This window comes from Hibiscus syriacus, unplaced genomic scaffold (genome assembly GCF_006381635.1).
Source record: "Hibiscus syriacus cultivar Baekdansim isolate YM2019G1 unplaced genomic scaffold, ASM638163v2 tig00016725_pilon, whole genome shotgun sequence".
Classification (NCBI taxonomy): domain Eukaryota; kingdom Viridiplantae; phylum Streptophyta; class Magnoliopsida; order Malvales; family Malvaceae; genus Hibiscus; species Hibiscus syriacus.
Window position 1 is genome coordinate 297,988 of NW_024062391.1, and position 24,786 is coordinate 322,773.

A 24,786-nucleotide genomic window follows, 5' to 3' on the forward strand; every position below is an offset into this window, starting at 1 on the left:
GAGTAGAGCGTGCGTAATCTGCAAGGCGATTGAACAATGGTTAGGTTGCGTGAATGAATATTAAATAAGATTAGTGCAATAAAAGTGTAAAGACGTATGATAAGAAGTTGAGAATTGTTATCAGATCATCAGTAGTTGACATCAAGACCGTGTATGATAAGTTTTCTTAGGATCTCAACGAACAACCATAATAGAGAAATTTAATAATTAACAACAGTAATAGACTAACAAACATTCACATAATGATCTAGATGAGAGAACGACCAAAATAGCAACTAGTGAGGGATTGACCTAACTTTAGTGTGTTGAGCTTTAATAAGTTATAGTCAAACTACCTCAATTTCCCTAGAGGGGTATTTTCAGTGCTCGAGACATTTTAGTAGCTGACTAGGGCACAAGGCTCGAATACTTGCGAGGAGTAGGTTAGTGATGTCAGTTTTGTATGGCCTTTAGGCCTTACATATGCATGTAGAGTTGCATCATAGGGTGGGAATTACCGATTGCTATGTGATGATTGGGTTCCCCCTCAATGATATACCTGATAGCTATGTGAGGACCAGGAGATAACTCGATAGCTAATGGGAATTGTACCGATGCTATGTGACACCGGGTTCTATTTGTTAACTAGTATCTGATTGCTATGTGAGACCATATATTAGCCAGTATGTCATTCAAATAATGAATAATAGAGTCAATATTACATTTAGTTAATGCATTGTTTAATCAGATCACATTTAGATAATGTGTAGCAATTATAATCATTAGAGTTAGAGACCCTTTAGTGGTGTACTCATGGCGAGGCCTTTAACATAGGATTAAGAGAAGCGAGACTCTCACCCTAGTGATAAAACAGTTAAGCCCTAGGTATGTAGCATTTTATCTAGATCATACGTGTACCAACTGCTTAGTATCATGTCTTCAGCATTCTTGCATTTATGAAACTCTTAATGCTGCTCTAGTTTAGTGATTATATTGTTGGGTTTTGTAAACTCATCATTCGAATGTTTTCCGTTGGCATGTCAATAGCTGAGTGGTTTGTGGTGCACTATCACAACATGAATTCCAGCATCTCCTTCAGAGCACTATAATGTAGCTTTAGTGGGCATGTGTATTCATGGAACATTACTAATGTATTTGAGTTGTAAACCCTCATTAAGTATTATTTTGATTTTAAATTACGTGTCATGGAGTTTTGATTTTTAAAATGTTCTAATAACTATTTTGTATGTTTTATGACACCATTTAGAATGTTTGACAAGAAAATAAATAAGTTTTAAAAATCAGGGGTTGCTTCGGCGGCACAATGTGACACTTTAGGCCTATTCATGTTTAGGGTGTTATATGTCGCCCATCATAGGGGAAGATAGTTATTACATTATCCTTGGTTTTCCTTTGTCCTAATTTCATTAGAATTATATTAACCTTATTTTTATTGTCTTAAATTCAGCAAATCAAAACCCTAATCTAAATACCTTACTGCCACCCATATCCCCATTTTATCGTCTCATTCTTTGATTGAGTCTAGACGTTTGATTCCTCGGCAAAAAGCAACAATCATCACTCGTTCTCATTTATATATCAATTGGTATCATATTTGGGACGATTCTTGGAGAGAATCAAGTACTTTTTATTGTTATTGATAGCATACAACGCTAATGTACCCCAATGGAGATAGTTGAGACAACTTTATCATTTCCAGGTTCTTTTCCATTTATTCCAATTTATTTTCAATTCCTTATTGTTATTTTGTTTCTTTTCATCAAAAAGAAAATAAAAAATAAAAAAATATCAAAAAAAGAAAATTAAAAGGCACAAAAAAGAGAAAAATCAAAAAATAAAAATAAAAAAATCTAGAAAACACAAAAAAAAATATTTAAGACTGGTTTTTTATAGTTACTTTCCTTTTCTTAATTAAAATCTCCATTTCAAAATCTAGGTCAATCAGACACCATTAGACCCCTCTGATCCATCGTTTAAAATTGTTTAGCAGATTTGATTGTTTGTCTTTGAAAACTTTTCGTAGCATTTTATAGAATGAATTTGGTACTAAAATTTTCCTAATCTCAATTATATCCATTATAGGACTCTAAAAAATATTTGATAATCTTTGGAGATTAAAAACCCCTTCATAAACATTTCTCAAGTTGATTATGCATTTGATCAATAGATTTAGGGACTTGTTATTGACGATTTTTTTAGAAATTTATAGAAAGATTTTGGTGCCGAAATTTCCACATCAAAACTAAACTCATTTGAAGACATCCAAAAAAAGTTTCATAATTTTTGGACATCAACAACCACTCAAAAAATTTCTCAAGTCAATCTATCCAATTAGGGTTTTTTTAGTATAGCTTTTCCAACTTTTTCTTTGACTCTTATTGCTTTAGGTTCCTTTGTTTTACCTTCTTGTTTCTCTAAATCATCTAACAACTTTTATTCCTTGTGTTAGTAGGATTAAAGAGTTTGCATAATTCTTCTTCCTTGGATTCTCGTTCTCTTGGAGTAATAACTTTCTTTGGCCTCTTAGAATCCTTAAGTAACATTTTCTTCCTTTTCCAGTGATTGAAATATGATACAAACATAGGAAAGATTTTTGGTGAAGAGAGTTTTAAAGAGTACAAGATCAACTTTCTTTCCTCTCATTGTGTTACTTCCTTAGAGTGACTTGTGAGGTTTCTTTTTTTCTTGTTTTCTTCTCACTTTAAATATTTTTCTTTTGAGTGTTGTGGTTTCATGACGGGAGAAGAAGATAATTTGAACAATACCTTAGCAACACTATTAAATGTTGCAAATCAATAGTCTGAGTTATTGCAGGGAATTCAACAATGATTTGATGAACTTCCGACAAATCTCACCATGAAAGACAACAAAACACCAATGATTAATCGAGATTTAACAAGTTGGACCTTTTTACTAAACCAGACTTCACAATTCCACAATTCAAAGGAGATTACAATCCAGATAGCTACATAGACTAGGAGAGCAAAGTTGACCGCATGTTCTCTCACTACAATTGTCCCACGAAAAAAAAGTACCATTGATCACCTCAGAATTCCATGGTTATCCTCTCACTTGATGGAATCAAACACGAAAGGCGATACAAGGTTTTTGAATTCCAAACATCATGTGTTAGATCTTAGACGATTAATGGGAAAACGTTTTATCTAGATAGACTACATTCGTGAAATTAAGCAATGACTTCACCGACTTCAATAATACATAAGATTAGTATAAGACTACTACAATGAGATGACATCCTTAATGAATCATGCATACATACATGAAGCAAAAGGATATATGATGAAAGCCTTGAAGATACATTAAAGAAAACAATGACAATTGAATCACAAATTCAGAGGAAGTTTCATTTCAGAGACACTTACCAAGGTACTTCATCTACTTACCAAGGTATTTTACCTACTTCCACTTCTTCTTCTACTGCACCTTCTACCATAGATACTCGGATAATAAAATCAATGAATATGATGCTAGTAGCATTGTAATAGAAGATACCCAATGTAGTTCATCTACTTCCACTTCTTCTTCTACTCCACCTTCTACCAAGGATATTCAATCGAACAATGACATCGATGAATACGATGCTAGTAGCATTATAATAGAATATACCAATATTCAATCACTTAGCCTTACACCATCAAAATCAAAAGATGCACTTGAAAGTCATATGATGAAATTTTGTGAGAATGGTGTGAAACCACAAAAAAGACACTAAAAAAGAGGTCACAACCCATAAAAGCCATGAACATGAGCCACGTGAGGTGAGTGAACCTAATTGTGAAAAGAAAATATTGATTGAAAATGCATATGTGAGCACAAAAGAATTGAGAGATAACCCTTTCACAAAAAGCCTGGCATCCTTGTTTGCTTTACAAAATCAAATGTTTCAATTTCAAACATTAACAAGGATTTTCCTAGTGTGTTTATTTTTATCTTGCAAGATTTTCGAGAAGTGTTAGGTGATCCACCTGACGTATTACCACCAGAAAGAGGAAAACAACATCAAACGGATATAATTCAAGGTTCGATCATACCTCGTCGAACAAAAAAACTCAGAGAAACCCAATATTTAGATTTGTTGTGAAAAAACAACATTTAGGAAAACCTTAGTCATTATACCATCTCAGTGACGAAACAAGAGTTATTTCATGCCAAAGGTAAGTATATTGTTTACTTTGATGATATTCTTATCTACTCACATTCTCTTGATTTTTATCTCTTCCACTTCCACTTGTTCTTAATGTTCTCCAACGAGAACAATTTTATACTAACATGGACAAGTACTTGTTTTGTAAGCTTATATTTTTAGGCTTTATAATAAGTGCACAAGGAATCCATGTCAATGTTGAAAAGGTAAAGGAAATTCAAGAATGGCCCACGCCATTCTCCATAATCGAGGTAAGATCTTTCCATGGCTTAGCAAGCTTTTACCATCTCTTTGTCAAGGATTTCTCTACCATTGTTGTACCTTTGACGAAAATAACCAAAAATTCAATTAAATTTAAATGGGGACCATAACAACAAGATGCATTCGAACTTCTTAAAGGTCTGTTATGTTCTGCCCCAATTTTTTATCTTCCTGATTTTTCTAACACTTTCGAGCTAGAATGTGATACTTTAGGTATAGGCATAGATGTAATTCTTATGCATGAAAGACAACCTATCGCTTACTTTAGCGATAATTTAAAAGATAAACAATTGAATTACTCTACCTATGGCATTAGTTAATTCACTCGAAGTGTGGCAACATTATTTTCTTCCTACAAAGTTTGTCATACACACGAACAAAAAATTCTTTAAGTGGTTAAGAGACTGACGTAAGAAAAACATAGTAAAAAATACACTATCGCGAAGGTACATTCTTACATATCAACGTGTACTACTATTCCGAGAATTTAACATATTAAAGATGTACATCAAGATTACTCATATATTTTTTATATTTATACTCATTCTTTTAAAAGTATTTTTAATGAGTTTTATCTTGTAGATGGGTTTTTGTTTCAACTAAACATGTTATGCAGTCCACAAAGCTCCTCACATGAATTCTCAACTCATAAACCACAATTAGGAGACTTCATGGATTACTTTCATGAACTGCTTGACATGGTTTTTACATACTCTCTCTCGCCACACAATAGTAAACCAATAGACAGGACATATGAGGCAATCACAAAGAAAACCAACAATTGCTGGTGAAATGTTCAATTTCAACCAAAACACAGGATTTCAAGACTTGTGTTCAAAAGAGGATTTCTGGATAATAAGAATTTGATTCCAAAAAGGAATAAACCTCTACTAAAGTGCATAACGACACATTAAATTGATCTGTGTTAGTATTTCATAAGTTGCCTTTCCCACATATCTAATTCTCTTTCTCTTGAAATTTTCAGATTCGTGGACGAATCCTTTTGAGGAGAGGGGGAATGATATATGCACCAGATTCCATAATGATGACAACACATGCTTCTTTGGACTATTGGTTCTACTCGAAAGTATTAGAAGAACAAAGTTTCGAAGAATCAAAGCATATCTACTTGGTAAGTATAATGTAAGTGAATTCTTCAAATGTTCTAATGTTTTTCCCTTTTATGTTCCATATTCGAGGTCGAATCATTTTGAAAAGATAGAGGATGATACATGCATCACAAGGCTCACATAAAACGAAGATGCACTAAAGCTTCTAAGTGATCAACACGACAAAGCATTTGAAAAGAAGAATAACAGAGTAGTAGACTTGCGACTGCTTTTTGAATAGGATATTGATGTTATTTGGTCAACATGTCTTCTAGAATTATGAATGATTGTCTCTTAGTTTTACAAAGGTTCTTGAATCGTCTCAATCCAATATTGTGAACTCAAGATATGTTCGTTTTAGTGAAGACACACATACATAAAATCTTATACGGGATTTTATAAATATTACGAATTTTTAATATTTTTATTGATTATTTGTAATATAATTTAATATAGGTAGATACATTATCTTTTAGGATTAGAATTATTATTTTATGAATTAAAATCAAGTTAAAACATCAGTCTATTAGTATTTTATTAGGTAGTTATGTTACTACAAGAATTCCTCCAAACCTATATAAAGAGGGTCATTCCCTCCATTGTAAACATCAAGTTTTCTTCTTTATTATTCAATACAATAAGAGATCATTTTTTTCAAGAGCTGATATCCTTATGCCTTCGATGCTTCTTTTCTTTTAAATTCTTCCATGTTCTTGAGAGAGATATCTTCACACTCCGGTTTGCCTTCTCATTGCGATTAGAAGGGCTGGTAATAGTTGTATTACTGAGTTTGCCTTTTCATTGCAACTAGGAGGGTTCGATAGGACATATCCATCTATTTTCCACCTCTATAAACCATCACATTTTCCTCTATCATCACACCAACACCATATATAAACCCTAAGGTTTGCGTTATCTCATATACCTACCGGGGTAAATTTTCAAATCACTTTTTACAAAGATATGAGCTTTAGAATTTCGATCCCTATTCTTTAGTGCAATCCTTATCTATTTATATTTTCAATCAAAATCCATCCACAACTGCCCCTTGCTTCCCATCATAAGGGATGATAAGCTCAATTTTTTCATTACATATTTTTTTCTTTTGGTTATTTCATTATCCTTGTTTTTCCTTTGTCCTAATTTCATTAAAATTCTATTGCCCTTGTTTTTATTGTCTTAACCTATTATTCTTTGTCTCAAATTTAGCAAATCAAAACCTTAATTCAAATACCTTAGCGCTGCCCACATCCCCATTTCCTTATCTCATTCTTTGATCGAGTCTAGAGCTTTCTAGGTTTAATTCCTTGACAAAGAGAAATGGCCATCATCTGCTGCCATTTCTCTATCATCCTCACATGAGTTACAATGATCATCATTAGCCTCTTCTGTACCATAACATGAAGCACAAGACATCTTATTATGCTCGAACCTACCACCATGCATCTATAAACGCTTTTTAATCTTGGGAGCACCAATTTAATCTTTTATTGATTCTATAACATGACCATGTGCATCTACCTGTTTCTTGAATATATCATGGTTTACATCAAGTTGTTTCTCTCCACTTACATCCATTGAATCAACACTTAGGATTAAGCATACAAGATGAGGAAATGTGATATATATCAAAGTGTATATGTATGTATATATATATATATATGTATGTGTGTGTGTTTCAGAACGAGGAGTTTAAGGTTTGAAGAGAGGAGCTAAGCTTTTGTACCAGTTTAAATATTGTAGCATATTAGGATAAATTTTTTTCCATTTCATATTTTGACTGTGTATATGATTTATATTTTAGTTAACAAGTATAATTCTAAATTTAAACTTATTTCTTGTGAAAGAAGTTCACAAACAATATGCGACAAAAGACTAAACCTATTATTGAGGAATGTGATGAAGAGGAAAATTAAGCTAGACTTGGCTAAAATTAATATGATTGAATTGGAAAACCATGCGATTGTATTGATGGAAAAAGAGTTTTTGACGTAACTGATCTTATATCTAAATATGAAATAGAATCAATAAACAAGAAAAAGAGGAAGAAGAAGAATGATGTGAAAATTGGTGATGTGAAGAACAATATGTGGGGTTTTGACAGTGCTCTTATCGACAACCCTACTTTTGATTCTCAAACTAAAGAAGCTTTGACACTTGACCATAGTAGATTAGGATATTTATGTTAACTTTCAGAAGATTCTTTTGGAGAAAGGTTAGTTTTTAAAATGCTAATTTTTATTTAAGTCAGGGAAAGTAATAACTTGTCAATTAGTTTGATTCTTGAATAAATGCAGTTTATGTTGAAATTGATGAATGGCTAGGATTTGGCAAAGATATTAAGAAGACCAGTAGAAGTTCAAGATTCTCAATATTCCAAAATTCTCTGATTCTGTTGAAGTAGGAGGTGTTAATTATAAACTCTGCACTCTCGTTATTTTTTGTGTAAAGTAAGAACTTGAATTAAACCTTTGTGCATTCTATTTAACTCTAAGTGACTGAATAATCATTAAAAATCATATTCTATGAAGAAAAAAATGGTTAAAGAGTACATTTGTTTTGCTCATGTACCGATGGGTCACCAACGAATGGATTTCAAATGGAGAGTGGATTGAGGAATGGTGACCTTTTGCCTCCGTTCTAGTTTGTTATGGTGGTCAAAGATTTCAATTTAATGGTGTGAAAAGTGCTAGACAACTCCAAATCAAAGGATATTATCTTGACTAATTCAAGGTTTGAGATTACACATATGCAGTTTGCAAACACCACCATAATTTTCTTTGAAGTAGAATAGTATAAATGCCTAGACATTAAATGGTTGCTTAATTTCTTTGAGGTGGCATTTGGGTTGAAAATTAATTACTCGAATTCAAAGTTTTTCCCTGACAAGGTAGATGATGAAAGGGTTACGAATAGTAGTGACTCCAAAAATTTATAAATAGGTGTTCAAAAATTATATTCTTTTTTCAATATGATGGGTATGTAATTTTCTTTTATATTTTCTTCTTCACTTAATATATTGAATTATATCCGACCCTGGTGGAAGATGTCATCGATAGTGAGATAAGGGGTTTTCTTTTTTATTATCTTGGAATCCGGAGATAATATTATAAGATTGTATAGATTGAAGTCTATTTTTAGAAAGTTTAAAGAGAGACTTACATCGATAGTAGTATAAACCATTCAGTTATCTATTTGTCAATCTTTTGAGTCCATATACAACTTTTGAATGAGTTTGAGAAATTGAGCATGGAATTCTTACAGAGTTGAATCAATGTAATAGTAAAGATACTAAAGTTTAGATAGAAGGTCATATGTAAACCAACATTTGCAAGGGGTATTGAGATATATTGATTAACAAAACCATGAATGTATTATGAGAGTGTGTTAGGGATACAAGAAGGAAAAAAACTCTTTATGGAGACATTTTAGTGTGAAAAAATTGGTGATTTCACAATGCTTTTAACATTGTTTTAAAAGAAAATTTTGGGTTAGTCACTTTGGTGGTCTTGTGTAATGCTTTAGTCCTTTAATCTTCAGGTCGAATCAGATTAGAGTGTTACATTCTCCTCCCTTCGAGGCAAACTCCACTTCAGATGGTATGTAGTAGAGAGTGGTTTTGGATAACCTACTCTTTGGATGGCACAAGGTGATCTGATGCATTTACATTTGCATATCATTCATACATTGAAATATTTTTATTCAAATTATGAATATGACTCCCCCTTTTTTTGTTATCTTTCTACCGCCCCACCCCCAATTTCCTTTTCTCTTTCATTTCCCTTTGATCATGGACCCTACTATCCCTATCTCTCTTACCCTTTTTAATTTTTAAACTTCCTTTTATCTTAATTAAAAACAAAACCCCATATTTTATTCAAACTCAAACACCCCCCACGCGCACGGTAGAAAACAAAACCTCCAACTTCTTCTTCTTCCTCACAACACTTCCTTCCTCAAAAAAGAACACCATCGTTTCTTCTTCTTCTTCTTACCATCGCCGACCTTACCGAACCCTTACGCCTTCGCTAATGAGTTTCCACGCCATCCGCTCATCTCTACTCCACGATAGTGCGCACGTGAAACCAACCCGACAACGCCAACGTCCTATGCCCCGGAACGAGCACTGTTCGCCGTTCCTCTTCGTTGTTCTCGTCGTCTCCGTCATTCTAGTCCATGCCAACTATGGCCACCTCTTTCTATTGACCACGCCTATTGGATTTCCATTGTGTTTCAATCATTCAGTGACATTGGATAATACTCCTAAGGTAAACTCCAATCTTATTTTCTTTCAACTATTACTAATGTATTATCTCGTTTATGGTTTTACAGGGGATTTAGATGATGGTTTTCACCGATAACACCGCCTGATAATGTTTCCAGTTCACGACATCAATCCAGGCAGCCCACTTTACTGTCCTAGTGCCTCCCACCGTGACTGTGGTCGACATTAAATCCGGGGCAACACATTTGTTAAGTTTAATTTAAAATAAGGTTAAATTCTAGGCACCGACGCAACACATTTGTTAAGTTTAATAGACACTCATTAAATGAATTATCTTAAACAATAAAGTCATCTAAGAAGACTTCAATACCTTTCTCAATATAATAAAAAATACTAATCATACACCTTTGGAACATGGCAAGTGCATTGCAAAGTCTGAAAGACATTTGTCGGTAAGCGAATATGCTGAATGGGCATGTGAATGTCGTCTTTTCTTGATCTTCGGTTCTATTGGAATTTGGAAGAAACCTGAAAATCCATCAAGACAACAATAGTGAGTTTTACCGGCTAATCTTTCTATCATTTGATCTATTAATGAAAGAGGAAAATGGTCTTTTTGGGTTAATGAATTTAAGTTCCTGTAATCGATGCAGACTCTTCATCCATTCTGAACTCATGTTGGTACAAATTCTCCCTCAGAATTTTTGATCACAGTAACTCCTATTTTTTTAGGAACTACATGTATCGGACTTACCCATGTACTATCCAAAATTGGATATATAATATCTGCATCAAGGAGTTTTTATATCTCTTTTTTACCACTTCCATCATCGGTGGATTTAGTCAGCGTTTGCCTTCACGTGTTGGTTTTATGCCTTCTTCGGTTTTAATTTTGTGCATACATGTGGATGGACTCAACCTTTTTATATCGATGATGGTCCATCCTATAGCCTCCTTATGTTTGTATAAAACCGTTATTAAATCTTTTTCTTACTCCTCGGATAATCTTTTTGACATGATTAATGGCAAGGTGTTATTTGCCTCGAGGAAGGCGTACTTTAAGTGATCCGGCAACGGTTTTAGTTTAACTTCAGGTGCCTACAAAATAGAGGCAGAACTTTAGACTTAGAGGAAATTTAATTTAATTTGGCATAATCAGAATATATGTTCTTATCATGATCTTCTAGCTCCATGCATAGATTAAAGGAAAATTTAAAAAATTCTAAAAATTTGTCATCCAAAGGATCATTATATCAACAGAATTTATAATTTCCAATTTTTCTGGATATCTCATTGCCTTGTACACGTCAAACTTAAAGATATCACCGTCAAATTCCATGGTTAAAATTTCGCTCCTTACGTTAATCTTCGTGTGTGCAGTACTTAGGAAAGGACGCCCCAACAAGATATCAGAGGATGTGCTTGTGCGATCATTCTCCATGTCAATTATATTAAAATTAGGGGGAAATATTAAGTTGTTTACCTCCTCCAGTATATTCTCTAAGAGTCCTTCCGGATAAATTATCGATCTGTTGGCAAGCTGAATTGAGATCTTTGTATCATTCAAAGGCTCGTTAGTAATCATTTTGTAAACAGATAGAGGCATTACATTAATAGAGGTACCAAGGTCACACATGACTCTTTTTATCCCAACTTTACCAATTTTACAGGGTATTGCGAACATACCTTGGTCTTTCAGGTGGTAACTTTCGTTAGAAGACAGCTGAGACATGTTCTCCCAAATTCACCTTCTCAACCCAGTAAGCTTCCTCTTTGTCGTACAAAGATCTTTTAGAAACCGGGCATATCTTGGAACCTTTCTGATAACCTCAAGGAAAGGTATGTTGATTTCCACCTTCCGAAATACATTTAGTATTTCTTTTTCCTCAGCTTGTTTATCCCTTTTCACTAACCTCGATGGAAAAGGTGGTGGCACGTCATAGGGAGATGGTGTCGGATCCATTTGTTCTTTGTTATTCTTCCTATGAGATCATGAATCAACACACTTCTTCCTTTTTTGGATTGCTTTATCTTTTGGAACAGGTGGTGCCACTATTGTACTACTCCGAAGAGTGATGGCGCTGATATTTTCCCTTAGGTTTACCTCAGTTTGGGATGGAAGTTTACCTTGTGATTCCAAGCAGCCTACGATTTGAGCCAGTTGGTCATCCGCTTGTCTATCTCTTGTAAGTATGCTTCAGTAAGAATATGGAATTTTCCCTAAAAAAGTGCTAACCTCTCGACAATTGACTCTAATGATATCATCTGTGGCTGTTGTGGTGGTGGAGGTGGTCTCGCTTGATAACCTTGATTCGGCCTTGAGTTTTAACCATAACTGAAATTCGGATGATCCCTCCATCCTGGGTTGTAAGTATTACCATAGGGATTATAAGCTCTTTGGGGAGGTCCTAGAAAGTTCCCGGCTGCATTGACTTGAGCTAACGTGTCATCTTGGATCAGTGCACAACCATCTGTTAGATGATCAGGTAATGCGCATATTCCACATGATATGTTTGGTTCTTTCTTTTTTGCAACAAGAGAGTGGACTACTTCAGTTAATTTATCTATGTTACTTTCCAAAGAAGATGAACTTATCTCATGAACTCTTTGATGAGGTTCATTATTTGTTCAAAATTGTTGGGAATTTACGGCCATTATGGAAATTAAATCCCTAGCCTCAGTAGGTGTCACGTTCACCAAGGCTCCTCCGCTGGTAGCATCGATCATCTTCACTTCCAGGGGACTTAATCCTTCATAAAAGTATTGAATGAGCATTTTCTCTTTTAACCCATGTTGTGGGTAACTAGCACATAACTTTTTAAACCTCTCTCAGTAGTCATAGAGTGACTCTCCATCAAGCTGCTTGATTCCAAGTATTCTCTTTCGTAGTTCACTTACTTTCACCTCAGGAAAAAAACCTATCAAGAAAAAGACGAGTCATTTGAGCCATGTAGTAATAGAATTTGGGGGTAAATAAAATAATCACTCCTTATCCAAATTGACTAAGAAAAAAGGAAAAGCTCTAAGTTTGATTTGATCCTTAGTTACTCCATATGGCCTTATGTTGAAGCAGACCATCTGAAATTTCGTGAGATTTTTAGGTGGATTCTCGTTTGGCAATCCGCGGAAGGTAGGGAGGAGATGAATAAGGCCAGTTTTTAACTGGTATGGAGTTTCACCTTGGAGAAAATCAATGCACAAAGGCTCTTGTTCAGTAGGCGCCGCGACTAACTCTTTGATAGTAGGATCGTCCATCATAATTAGTTCTGTATTAACGGATTCACTTGAATTTGATTCTGATTCTGGATTTGATTATTGTCTCATTTCCCGAAGAATCTATTCATGAAGTCTCCTAGCTTTGGCTTCGATTTCCAGGTCGTACTCCACTAATGCGCCCAAATTAGTCCTGGTCATATATCAAAAGCAAACAAAAATTAGTAACTTTGGCGAAGTCCCCGACAACGGCGCCAATTTGACAACTGTCGTTTTGATGTCAAAATAAATTCCTTCTTCTCAATTAATAAATTAAGGAAATACATATTAAAGAGACGTAAGGTTTGATTCCACAGGGACTTAGAAAATTCTAAATTTCTATCTAAATTGTTTAAACCATGCCTGAAATAGTAAATAGGGGGAGTTATGGTAAAATGATATTAAATAAAAGGCAATTTAAAGTAAAAATAAGAGATTAAGGAATGTAAATTTGAAAATAAATATGGTAAAAACAGCCTCAAGCCTTGCTTTGACTTAATTTTCATCAGATTGTCGAATTAGATTTTCCCTTCGAGATTCAAGTCAGTTATTTTGTCTACAAGGGCAATCCTCGTGACTCCATTTTTTATACCAAATACCTAAGGTAATCTTTGATTCCGGCTTCAGAATCTAACCTGATCAACATCAATTGTCATAGATCAATTACCGTTTAAGTTTGTGACGACCAACTCGGATTGTTGTTTTAATAACCATTAATTTCAATCTCAATTCCCTCTTGGCAAAGCTATCTGCCCAAGTGTGTTCCCAGGAAATCGAATGTGTTTTCAATAAGCCAATCCTTCCTCCCACACATTTAATCGCAACAGCCTCTTGACCAAACTCAATCTTTGATTTGAAAATTGTTTTGATTTTGAAAAATAAGTGCATAGATTGAGAGAGATATTCTAAATTTATTAAGGGCCCTTCTCAATTCTCCCGCTGGAATTGAATCATCGCTTCAACTCTCGGCTTATGAGAAAATTAGCTAAGCATGAAAAAAATCACACTTAGCATATTTAAAAACAAGCTTAAAGGTAAAGTAAAAAACCGAAAACTTGAAAAGGAAAATAAAGAAGAGAACTTTTATAAAACTAAAAAGGAGAAAAAGCTTGTAATCGGAGTTGTGTGTTTAGGCTTACCCAAGAGGGTATTTATAGCCTCTAAAAACCTAGGTATAAACAAAGAAATTAAAATAAAAATAATCCTAAAGATAAATGTTTTTCTAAATTCAAACTTTAAAACAAGTCTCCTAATGCAACTCTGCCCATCGTCCATCTTTCAGAAGGTGTGCTGACTATATCTTCTAGAAACTGCCACTGACTGGACCTTCTAGAAACTATCACGTCAGACCGTGTCATGCCCAGAATTATGCCCATGTCTCCAACCATGACCAAATAATAATAAAAAATGTAGAATGCACCTATTTTACCACTAAGTCTGGAAAGTAAGACCCTGCATGAAAACAAGCATAACACAACCAAATCAACAGCAATAAATCCATAAGATCGAAGAATTAAAGAGTAAATACTACTGATTCTGAACACGCATTAATTTAAATTGGGAGAACCACCATCGTTTGACACTCCACAACCATTCTAGGTCATTCACATCTTTGTAGTATCGTTTAGGAGTGGCTAATCATCCAGTTTGGACCTCCAACATGTTGTTGGTCTTCGGTAGCCATTGGGCAACACTCTTAGTGGCCTGATGTGAGTTGGACAGCCCCTGGTGTGCCTTCTGTAATCGTGGTGTGTTATTTATCGCCTTTGGTGTACCCTCTATTACCTATTTGGTGTTCCTTCGGGGTTACTTCAACCAATCTAAATCCCATAGTGGATGTGGTATATAGTAACTATGGACTTCGTGCCTGGGTTATCGACGACTAGATATAGATATAATATGGTGTGGGTCATTTTCTCCTAGTTCAAATGGATTATACCTTAGAGAGGTTAGTACAACTCTACATCCACAAAATAGTGATGTTGAATGGAGTTTCAACCTCGATCATATCTGATAGGGACCCTCGTTTCACTTCTCTATTTTTGAAAACCCTCCATAAATCCTTAGGCACCAAGTTACTCTTTAGTACCACCTTTCTTCCTCAGACAGATGACCAATCCAAGCGTATTATTCAAATCTTAGAGGACATGTTATGTGCACCATTATGGATCTTGAAAGTAGTTGGGAGAACCACATGCCATTAGTGGAGTTAGCGTATAACAACAACTACCAGTCTAGTATTTAGATGGCCCCGTGTAAGGCTTTATATGGGAGCAAATACAAAACCCCTCTTTGTTGGGCAGAACTTAGCAAAGGAAAAATGGTGGGCCCAGATTTAATTGGAGAACCACATGTCATTAGTTAGATGAAGGAAGCTTTTGATAGGCAGAGGTCGTTTATAGATTTGAAATTAAAGGATATCGAGTTTTCCATATGAGACAAGGTGTTCCTTAATGTTTCTCCATGGAAAATTGTGCTCCATTTTGGGCGCAAAACGAAGTTAACCCCGCGTTTCATAGGTTCGAATGAGGTATTCGAAATGATTGGACCCGTAGTTTATCAGTTGGCTTTACCCCTAGAACTGGAGTGCATTCACAATGTGTTCTATGTATCTATGCTTAGGAGGTATCGTTTTGACCTTTACCACATCATACTATTATAGCAAATTAAGGTGAGCCAAGATATGACTTATGTGGAAGAGTCAATAAGAATACTAGCGAGAGAGATGAATGAACTAAGGAACAAAAAGACCTCCTTATTAAAGATTCTCTGGAGAATTCATGGTGTCGAGGAAGCAACGTGGGAAACCGAGGAGGATATAAAACTTTAGTATCCACATCTCTTTTATTTAGGTAAATTTCAAGGACAAAATTTCTTATTAGAGGGGAGAGTTGTAATACTCCGAACCCTGGTTAGGAGTTTTGAGCTAACCCAAAAATATTAAAACAAGCCCAATAGGCTTAAAGAATACCTTGGACCAAGTTAAGACTAGATAGTGGGCTTGTGTTAAGCTCAAATGGTAGAGGTTGAGATCATTTCATTGTCTAAGAAAAAGATGGAGGGCTAAAAGAGCAATTGTGTCCTCTTTTCAAACAAAAGTTGATAATTTTAATGAGTGATGATGTAATTGCCTTACCCACTCCTCTATTATCATCCTTCTTTGTCCTCTTATTCCTTTTTCTCTATTTCCTTTGTGTATTTATAGGTAGTATTAGGTTGCATTTTCATGCCCAAAATAGGGTATTTCTGGGTAACAGTATCAGTACTGCATGAACAATATCAATATTGTTCATTGAGTGGGCAAAATAATAAGGTGTTCTAGCTGCAAATAACGATACTCATTATAAGAGTGTCGATATTATCTCTAGGGTATCGATACTCAAAGGATAGTATCAATACCATTTTAGGATTTAGGATTCTAGTATCCTATTTTGATAGTGATTCTCAAGGGAGTACCGATAATAGGACGAAGATATCAATATTCAACATGTTTTTCAAACATCAAATTCATTTTTTGTATCGATACTCAGGGCAGTATTGATACCCTTATATAAAGTATTGATACTCTAGAACAAGTATCGACACCCTCATCTTGAATTGGATAAGAAATCTATTGTATCTTAAGCACTCTCGATATAGGGACTAAACACCATCTAAACTCTATACATAAGACTTTAAGTGAAAACAACGCAAATGGCTATAATTACATCTAGAAACGATATAATTTAGGGAATCATAAAATTAGCCTTGTATGCTGATTTGAAAATGATAAGGACACCTGAGCTACTCTAGGAGCTAAGTAAACACTTGCGTGGTAAAATGTCTAGACAAGTCCTAATTAGTGCACAAGGCACTTCTTACCAACTGGGAAAAGATGCCCTAAGTACTCGTTGGGAGTAGGTTGGTTAGGTGAATGTTATCAATGTAGAAATTTTAGATCTCACCCTAGATAGGCTAGAGGGGTGTGTGTCTCTAAGAAGTAGAGAAACCCTCCGACCATACCATGATGCCCACCTTGTATATGTTTAGTTTTGCTTCCTCGCATGCAATTAATTACGTTAGCAAACATGATTATATAATGGACGCATATAGTATAGTTTGGTTATTAGTATGGCACTAAGCATGTGAGCTCAGCATTTGAAAATTATTTCCGTACGTAGGTACTTAGAGGAAGGTTTGAGGAGGTTAGCGTGCTGAGTGCATTCTATACCGGCATCATCGATTAAGTATGTCTCGAGTATATTGTAGAGGGCATGGACTGTATATGGACCTTTTGTATTCGAGTTATAACTGTATTTTTGAAATACCCTTTAAAGTTTATTTAGATGTATTTTGGCGACTCCCGTAAACCGAAACTTAATGATTTTATTTCTATTTTATGATTATGGTGAATCTTTTTGTGTGGTTTTATAATCATATTTTTAAAGAAAAGTTTTGGGTTAGCCACTTTGGTGGTCCGTGTAGCATACTAATCATTCAGTTTTCGGATCGTAGTGAATTAGGACATTACAAACATATTCCATCAAGAGACGGGAAAGCTTAGGGCTATAAACGAGTCGAGTCGAGTCGAGTTCGAGTATTATTGAGCTCGACTCGACTCGAAAACTCGTGAGTCTAAAATTTTTATGCTCGACTCAAACTCAAAATCATGAACTGAAGCTCGTAAAAGCTCGAAAGGAAAAAATCTTAAACTTAACTCGATCAAAGCCTCAAACTGAAACTCGAACATATACGTTAAATACATAAAAACATTATACTATATTTTAAAAAAAACAACACATAAATGTTAATATTATCAATAATTTATTTTTAAAAAAAATAAATTCTTAATATATTATATTTTTGAGTTGCTTACAAGTTTTTTGAGTTGGGTATAAAGTAGCTCGATTCAACTCGTTAAGAACTCGAGTCGAGTATTTATCGAGATTTGACTGAGTCGATATCGAGTAGCTCACGATCTGTCTCGTCTTATTTACAGTCCTAGGTAAGTTTTTGTTTTCTATGCTGGCAATTTATCTAGTGTTTGTTGAGGGATTTTTTTTGCTGATATAGAGGTTTGTAGTTGTTTGTTCATTTATGTGTTTGTTGGCGGTCAAAAAATTTATTTTCGGTTTGGGTTCGTGGCTGCCAAAAAACTGGCCCACCCTATCCCGTGTCTATCCCTAGAAGTGATATAGTTAGGGTGAGTGTTTAATCGAATCAAATTTTACTCACCCAAAATACAATTTTAAGCATTAAAGAGATGTACGAGAAGCTAATTGAGCTTGTAGGACGTGAGCGTATGGCGGACCCTGAACCTCTCTCCCTTTCTAATTCTCTCTTCTATTCTCCTTGTCTTCTTTTCTATGATTATTTTCTTCCTCTTCAATGAAAATTCAACTTAAATATTTCAATTCAGATCATTGAGTATTTGATTTCATAACACAATTTTTATCTAAAATTTCTTATGAAATTTAAAATCTCTTACTTTTTTATCCAAACAAAAATTTTAATTCTTAAAATATTAAAAACCTTGACAAAAATGATTCACCTTCGTCAAAGTCCTCATCCAAATACACTGTTAATTATTTTCTCCTGAATCTCATTCTGTTTTTAGGTATAGTTTAATTTTAACCAAACACGTGAATATAAAAAAATGTCTTCATTTTCTTGAAGATGAGCCATCATTATTACACAATCGCCTGCTATGTCACCCTTTAACATATTAGTTAATCGACAGTTCAACTACATTGTTTGTCATCGAGCTATTGGCTTAATATGTGCGAGAACATGCTCATAATTAAGTCCGTTTATGGTTTAGTTTTAATCGAATTAATTGATTACATTAAAATTTAATTTTATTAACGATCAATTATTTAGATGTTAATTCGATTGATTTTTTTATGTTTCATTGTAGATTAATTTAGTATGAAATTGATTAATTAATCAAAAATATTTAATATTTAATATTTAATATACTATATATATTACTTACGTATTTTAAGTTCAAACTCGTTAAGTATTAAGATTTAATTATTTTTTAATCACTAAGCTCATTAAACTTTCAAGACCTAATTAATCAAACTTTAATCCAAATTAAAAATGTCTCTATTAAACTCAAATTAATCTAATTAAAAAATTGTCAACACTGGTTAAAAGTTCGAAGTTGGCACCTTGTATCTCTCTCCTATGTTGTGAGTTCAATATCCATCAAGAGCAAAAAATTTCCTTTACCCTCCCCCAATTAGAAATTGTTCAAAAAAAATTATAATTTTTTTATTATATCGGTTACCGACTTAATGAATTGAACTTTGTTCAATCTAATTACTAATTTTCAAAAAATAATCAATTCAATTAAAAATTAAAGAAAAATTGCTTAATTCAAGTTTAACTAAATCAATCCAATCAACAACTTAATTAATCGTTTGAATATCCTACTGGTAGCTCATACAACTAATCTTTAGATAATTGATCCTTAATCCTAAACCCTAATTTTATCCTCAACCGCGCCAAAACCTAAACCCTTCCCAATAATTGCATTATGTCGTTATCCCTCCCAACTAACACGAGCGTTCACATTCCTTCATTGTTTATAAGACAAAAGTTTTGTTGTTGATATGCTCTCACAAAAGTTGCCTTAGTTAATACAAATTAATCTATTTATTTATCAACTTAATAAAGCTATACTCAAATAATTTGTTTAATTAGATTTAATCATACCAAAAAACCCTAAAGCTTCTGATAAAGATTTATATTAGAAATTTATAAGTGAAAAAGTAACTAATTAATATTTAATAAATTATAGACAAAAGATGAAATTTAATATAATTCAATTTTGATTATCTTCAACATAAGGAAAAAATAAATAATTCGTTATAAATATAAAAACTACAAAAAAATATAAATACATGAAATTTTTTTATCTTATAATCATTTAACTAGTACTTTTTTTATAGAAGCAAATAATTTTATTTACAATAAAAAATGTCTCAAAATACAATAAAGAATTAAAATTACAATCGTAAATTAAACACATAATTAGGAAAATTTCCTATAATAATTGAAACAAAACCAACAACTTAAATTCACATAAGAACCATACAAGGAAAGATAAAAAATCTAACCAAAAACTCGAACAAAGATAGACACAAAAATATCTGATTGCATCTGTAAACAAACCACAAAAGGGAACAAGCTATTAAAAGACCGTCAGCAAACTGTAAATTAGACTTGAGCAACGTGAAAAACTATCACAACGTAATCGGGTATGTAAATCCAATTCGAGAGTCCAAAGTAGGGAACACCAACAATATATCATATAAGTGTCATCTTGATCAGTCATGGTAATATCAAATCAATACTTAGAAAGAAGATAAATGAAAAAAAGTCAAACGACTAAAAAAACATGTCAAAAGGTAGAAGAAAATGTGTCTTAAAAACAGACTTATTGAAAATAAAATAAAAATAGAGATATGATATAAAAAAGACAATAAAAAATACTGACAGTTGACAATTAACATTAAAATTGATGATGTCATCGTTTAACAAAGACAAGGAAAAAAGAGAAAAACGATATGCTAATAATAGAAAACTAGATTTTTTTTCAAAGTTCTATTGAAATTAAATCAATCTTTTAAATAATACTTACTTAAAGAAAGACATACACATTCGTACTTTCAAAAATTTTTAATAATTTAATATCAATTAAATGAAAATTCACATCCTTTAACACGATTTTTGAAAAATGAAATCAAGTTATTAACTAAGTAGTTGATCTTTGAATGCCTACTAACATGAAGAAAACATTATGCACTTAAATTCATTCGGATTAACAATCTTTAAAAATTTAGAATAAAATCAGGCGTATTAATATTTAATAATTATTTTGATACTTTAAAAAGATGAAAATGCAACCAAAAATTGCTTAATGACTCTAGTATGGACCCAGGGTGCTTGAACCATAATATATTTTTTAACCATCGAAGTAATTAAAAAAAGATAATGTTATAACGAATCTATATAATATTTTATTTAAAATAATCGAGAAATGTAGAGAATAATGGTGGTTGTAAAAACTAATAATTTAAGTATATTAATTTATAATGGTCTACAAAAAAAGTGGAAGAGTCGCAGCACTTCAAAAACGTGGTAAAATTAAACGTTTTCAGATCTCAACCACGAGCAACTTCCTAGAATCGTCTTCAACAAAACAATAAAGAAAACCAGAAATAAAATAATAAGAGTTTCAAGGTGTATATATATACATGTATGAACAATCTAACAGCGAATAGGAAGAACTCAACCAACCAAGCCATCCAGTTCAAATCCTTTTCTGGGCTCAGTCTCCAAGAACAAGAACAACACACCCAAATATGTACTGTGATAATGCTTCAGAATTTGATCTCAGCCTCTTGGAATCCATTCGTCGGCATCTTCTCAAAGATGATTTCGATAAATTCATTCCAGCGAAAAATGATGATGCGATTATTTTCGATCAATGGATAAACTTTGATCAGTTGTTTGTTGATGCATCGGAGGAGAAGGTCTCTGTTAATAATGTTCCATTCCCCAGCTCCGAATCGACTGTCCAGAAACCCCACGCGCCGCCGAAGAAGGCACATTATAGGGGTGTAAGGAGAAGGCCGTGGGGGACATACGCGGCGGAGATAAGGGATCTGAAGCGGAAGGGAGCGAGGGTCTGGCTCGGTACTTACGACACTCCGGAAGATGCTGCACTTGCTTACGACAGAGCGGCTTTTAAAATGCGTGGCTCGAAAGCCAAGCTTAATTTTCCAAACCTCATCGGCTCGGATCAGGCGGAGCTGATGAGAGTGACCGGTAGCAAGCGAAGAGTTTCAGAGCCATCTTTATCTTCTTGTTCATCGACTCAATCGCCGTCGTCTCCGTCGACGTTGGACGACCCGACTCCGAATCGAAACGGAGAGGGAATGAGATTAACTGTTCGATTAAGACAGAATTTGAACTAGATGTGTATCAGTTGATGATGCCAGCTGAATTTTGAGAGATAATAATTGAGTTGTACATATTCTGATAGTCGTTTCCTTTCACGGTAAATTACTTCTGTAATCATCAAATTATGGAGTTAAATCTATTTTGAAGACTAAACAAAAAAAATTGTTATTTAAAACATAAAACTTTTAACTTAATTTTAATTAAATCATTAATCGTTAATTATTTAAAAAAAATGATGTACGGGTACGAATCTTGAGGCATTTTAAGCTTTGTGAACCATCTAGAATGACTCTTAATAGAATATAAAAGGTAAAACCTCAATTAAGTCAAATGACAATTCAAATGATAATATTTTGCTTACATATTCTCTTCTTTGTTATAAAGGGAAAGTAGAAAAACTAAATTATCGAGAATAGGTAACAAAGGCAAAGTGGATAAGATATCATCACAAAAGTTCCCTTCACAATAAATGTGTTGGAAGGTTAGGCTTTGACTACGCCATCTGAAGCTGCGAATGTCTTCGAGATTCGTTCCCATAGGGTGAAAGGCGAATCTCCCTTCTAAATAAGTTGAAGAACTCTCCATGCATCCACCTTTCACTCTATAAACCCGTATCCGCGATCCCACCCAATGGATAAATCGATCCTTATCGCGTGAAGTTCAACAGCCACACTTGTACAAATCCCCAAGTGTGTTGAAAACCCCAATGGCCTACTTCACTACGAAAAACTGCACCCGCTCCTAAAATCTCCGGGTTACCTTGACAAGCTCCTTCGTTATTCAATTTCAAGCTCCAAAATCTCGCGCGGTGTCCACGCTATATTGAGATGACAGTATGGCGCTCGAGCAAGTTTGGCATTAGCCTGCAAAATCTCTTTTGAGGTCTCCACAATGTTACGCCAAATCCCATAATCCTCCTGAGCAAGTTCATCAGTATAAAAAATTCTCTTGCATCTCACAGTCCAAAGTCTTCATATTGTAGATGCAAAAAAGTGCGACTCATGCTTGTGATTTATTCCCCAAGTCAAGATTGCTGAACAACCAACTGTGAACATCCTGTGAAAAGAAATCATTTTGCATGGAATCTTGATGATAGAGCCATATAGTCCTAGTCGTCCCACAATTTCCCAAAATGTGAGATAAGTTCTCCAAGGGGCATCCACAAATGCTACAGCTAGGCAAATCAGTCATTCCACGATATGCTCTTCGTGCATTAGTAAGGAGCCTATCTATCCAAGCTAAACAAATAAAGGTTTTCTACCTATGAGGGACAAGAAGCTTCCAAATCCAAGTAAAACGCAAATCCTGGTGATTGGAATGACCATCAATGATTGACACATATGCTGATTGAGTACAAAATATATCATTAAGAGTAAATTTCCAGAAAAATGAATCTTTCATGATGGAGAATTTTGGGATCGGATACCCCCATAATTTTACTAGCAACTTCCTTCGACACCTGAGAAAAATTCTATTCAAGTTCCATTTTTTTCATCCGTAATAAACTCACTTACCTTTGTCGTGCTCTCCATTAAAACAATCGATACGTTTTGAAATTGACAACCCTAACCAATTATCCATCCAAAATAGGGTATCTTCACCATCACCGATTCTATGAATCATACCATCTGCTAGGCTTTCTAAAACATAAAATAAGCTCTTCCACGCATGGGATCAGGAGGACCGATGTTGATGAGGAATGGATGCATAGACCAGCAAGATATCACCAACTCCATAGACCGACTTAAAGGCTTTCACCCATAGACCATCTAACTGGGTAAAAAATCTCCAAGCAGTCTTCTGAAGTAGAACGAGGTTATGTTGTCTCATTTTCCTGAGTCCTAGACCCCCAAAACGGCTTGTCGTAACCGATTTTCGCCCGGGTACGAATTTTTCTTGGCGGGAAAATAATGTGAATAAATAAATTATTTTTATGAAATATTTTGAGAGTCTCCATCGACCTTTAAGGTTATATAGATTGAATACCTAAAAATCATCTTTTAAAAGAGTTTTTAAGAAAACATCATTTTTAAAAGATAAAATAGTCTGCATTTAACCAAAAATTCGTTTTTTTTAAATGATAAAAAGGGATTCGTGGTCGGTTACGTTTGGGGAAGGATTAGCATCCTTACAACGCCCAAAATTGGTACCCGTTGATTATAAATTGTCTCTATCAGTAGGAATTTAATAATTCTGATATATATTTAATTTATGATCCTGTTATTTCAGATCCAATCGAATAATTAAAATAATTTTTATAAAATTAAAGTATATATATATATATATATAGGTTTTATAAATAGAGTATTTAATTTAAAAAATATCAGAAAAGGAAATCTAGTTACTTTAAGATAATCACTTTTTTTAATATTAAAAAAAATAAATAAGTATTAATAAGAATATATAAAAAATAATAATTTGAATGAAACTTAAAACAAATATATATATATATAAATATATTATAAGTAATATATTTATTTATTTATTTAAAAATATCGAAATAGGACCTTTAGTTAATTTAAGACAACCCTTTCTTAATATTTAAAAATAAATAAATATTATTATTTAATCAAATATATATATTCATATGAAAATAATAATTAAAGTACAAAAATAAAAATATTGAAAACTAAAGGGCAATAATAAAAATAAAATAAAATTGTAATAAAAAATGACCAAAATAAAAGGAATTAAAAGCTATAGGATTAACTTGTAAAATATAAAAATTAATGGAAATAATTCGAAATATTATAAAATCTAAGTACTAACAATGTGTTTTAACCATAAATAATAAATTCGGTATTAAAATATAAATTATTAAA

General features: G+C 33.5%; 1 protein-coding gene across 1 annotated transcript; it reads left to right on the forward strand.

Moving 5' to 3' along the window:
- Positions 1 to 21,296: 21,296 nt before the first annotated feature.
- LOC120208620 (ethylene-responsive transcription factor 13-like) lies at positions 21,297 to 22,011 on the forward strand. Its single transcript, XM_039207849.1, has one exon. It carries the CDS (start codon positions 21,364 to 21,366, stop codon positions 21,976 to 21,978), a length of 615 nt encoding a protein of 204 aa, XP_039063780.1. The 5' UTR covers positions 21,297 to 21,363; the 3' UTR covers positions 21,979 to 22,011.
- Positions 22,012 to 24,786: the final 2,775 nt, after the last annotated feature.

Bases quoted from the DNA above. Each gene is read 5' to 3' on its own strand.
- LOC120208620 (XM_039207849.1), top strand. From the start codon at position 21,364: ATGTACTGTGATAATGCTTCAGAATTTGATCTCAGCCTCTTGGAATCC.